The 2,500-nt window shown below is 40.4% G+C and overlaps 1 protein-coding gene across 1 annotated transcript in view; it reads left to right on the forward strand.

Moving 5' to 3' along the window:
• Positions 1 to 646: 646 nt before the first annotated feature.
• Positions 647 to 2,500, forward strand: part of LOC113805093 (uncharacterized protein KIAA2013 homolog) — a gene marked incomplete at its 5' end in the record, with an annotated part of 29,101 nt that continues 27,247 nt past the window's right edge. Inside the window, 3 exon segments of the mRNA XM_070115242.1 lie at positions 647 to 726; positions 1,264 to 1,373; positions 2,156 to 2,392. Coding sequence (XP_069971343.1) covers positions 671 to 726; positions 1,264 to 1,373; positions 2,156 to 2,392 — 403 coding nt within the window.

Here is a 2,500-nt window from a genome sequence, read left to right on the forward strand (position 1 = left end):
TTGTGATCTTGACTTTTATGACATTGAGGGAGATTATAACTACTGAGAGTGATAAAGTGAATTTTGTGAAGAGGTTGACGAGTTGTTAGGTAAATGCTCCCAAAGTGGTAATCTTCCTGTACTGATGTTGATGATGGGAATGGGGACCAGTGATGACGTGGATAATGGTGTTGATGTTTTGATTGTGATTACAAGAAATTACATTCATGATTGTACGTAGATTGATATATAGGTCTGGATTTTGTGACGTTTTGTTAACATTTAATATTTTATTAATATTTATTGGAGATGAGGGTTTTTTGTTTTTTCAGTTCATTGACTAGGAAGATTATTGTGAAGTATATATATATATATATATATATATATATATATATATATATATATATATATATATATATATATATATATATATATGTATGTATATATATTTTTTAAGAAATTAGTTATTTTCTATTTATTCAAAAAGAAGTATATAGTCAATTTCTTTGTTGTTTCTCTATCATTATGATTTATTTGTAATTGTATTAATTTTATTTGAATATTTTATTGAAAATATGATTCAGACAGCTCCATTGATATATTTTGCTTATGCTTCTGTTAATACAATCATTGAAACATGTCTCAATTCCTCCAAATTTTTCTGCAGGTTCTCAACATAAGCTCCCTCGTCATGGACGTGAATGAGGTGATCAAGAGAGCCAAGAGAGCTTTTGATGGATATATATCGTAAGTACAACATGGAAGAGGTTTGGGGAGAAGGAGACGGGGAAGCTGCTTTCAGGTGGGTGGCGGTGTGGGAGGAGGAAGCTGGGGTTAGGAGACGGCCACTGGAGGAGGCAGGGATGGCGGGTAGGGAAGGCAAGGGGTTGGGGAAGGGGCAGAGGGGACGGAGGCTTGAAGGATGGCTGGTTAGGGGGAAGGAGCGAGGAGAGGGGGGTAGGTAAGGAGGCCAGGAAGTTGAGGGGCTGAGACTGGGTTGCTGGGAGGGAGGGGGGTGGGATAAGGAAGCAGGCAAGGGCTAGAGCTAGAAGAAGAGGGAGTTAGGGGAGGCAGAGATTGAAAGGGGAGAAAGGGAGAGGGAGAGGGAGTAAGAGAGGGAGAAGGATTGAGAGAAGAATAGGGAGAGTGATAGTTGATGAATGAGGAAGATGTAGATGATTGCTAATAACAGTAATGATTTAAAGAGTTTTTGTAGTTGATGCTACAGTTAAAAATTTCTTATTTTTGTCTCTTAATATTTTCTCACTCTCCTCTCGCCCTCAGGTACCGCAAAGCCGTCTTAGTCGTACTAGTGATCCTGGTGATCTTGCTGTACAGCGGCCCATCACTCTTCCGCCTCGTCACCAACCGCAGGCCAGTTCTGGCAGGTGAGGGTGAGTTTTGGTAGCGCTCGCACGCTTTTGTTTTTTTGTTCTTTTCTTTTGTTTTTTTGTTTTTGTTTTTGTTTTTCTAGGGAAGGTAATGAGTTGTTGGTTAACATAAAAAAGACTGAATTATAGGGAGAAGTGTTTTATTGTAAACAAAAAAAAGTGCAGTTGTATGTTTATATGTAATCATATCTGTTGATTTTAAAGATTAGACTTTTGTCACTTATCATAAAAGTCTTATGATGCTGAAACAAAGGGAGTCTGTTGACATTTTTTTATTAATTTATTACAGTTTAGAAAAACTAACATTTGGTTTTATGCAAATATTTTTTGCTTTCCTTCTCTTCCTCCTCTCTGTCTGCCTAATTCTCTTCTACTTCTGCCCCCGCATCTTCTTTTTCCATTTTCTCTTTCTTGTCCTCTTCATCCTCTTTCCTCTCCTGCTTCTTTTTCCTCTTGCTCCTACTCATCTCTCCTTTCTTTCCCTCTTCTCACTCTTCTCTTTCCTTCCTCCACATCATTCTTCTACTCTTCCTCTTCCTCATCTTCCTTTTCATTCATCTTCCCTCTTCCTTATTTTTGTTCATTCTTCTTCCATCTCAGCCACTCTCTCCATATATTTACCATATTCATGAGCATTATCATCTCTTTGTATATAAAGTTAACTTGATTTTCCTTCCCCTTCTTCCCCCTCCGCCCATCCCCCTTTGTTTTATGCCCCTCCCCCCACTTCACTCAAACTCAACCCCTCCCCTTTGCGCCAACCCTTCACCCCCACCCCATCTAAGACTCGGCCAGCCGGAGCCTGTCGCTGCGGCTGGACCGCTTCTGGCAGGCGGTGCAGGACCATGATGCACACATCCTACACGTGCCGCCACTGCCCGAGGAGGAGCCCTTCCTACCATATGTGGGGAATGGGCTGCTGGGTGTGTCACTCGACCAGGAAAGCCCTATCTACATCCGTAGCGGCAGGACACTCTCGCTGCCTGTTAATTACCGCCCCATCACGCTTGTGTCAGTTGATGGTGAGGAGGAGTACTTTGTTATTATTTTATACATGTATTTTCTGCCTATGCATATTTTTTATAATTTAGTCTGTTACTTAGCATATTTTATTATATTTGTACTGTGTA

This window comes from Penaeus vannamei, chromosome 37, assembly GCF_042767895.1.
Source record: "Penaeus vannamei isolate JL-2024 chromosome 37, ASM4276789v1, whole genome shotgun sequence".
NCBI lineage: Eukaryota > Metazoa > Arthropoda > Malacostraca > Decapoda > Penaeidae > Penaeus > Penaeus vannamei.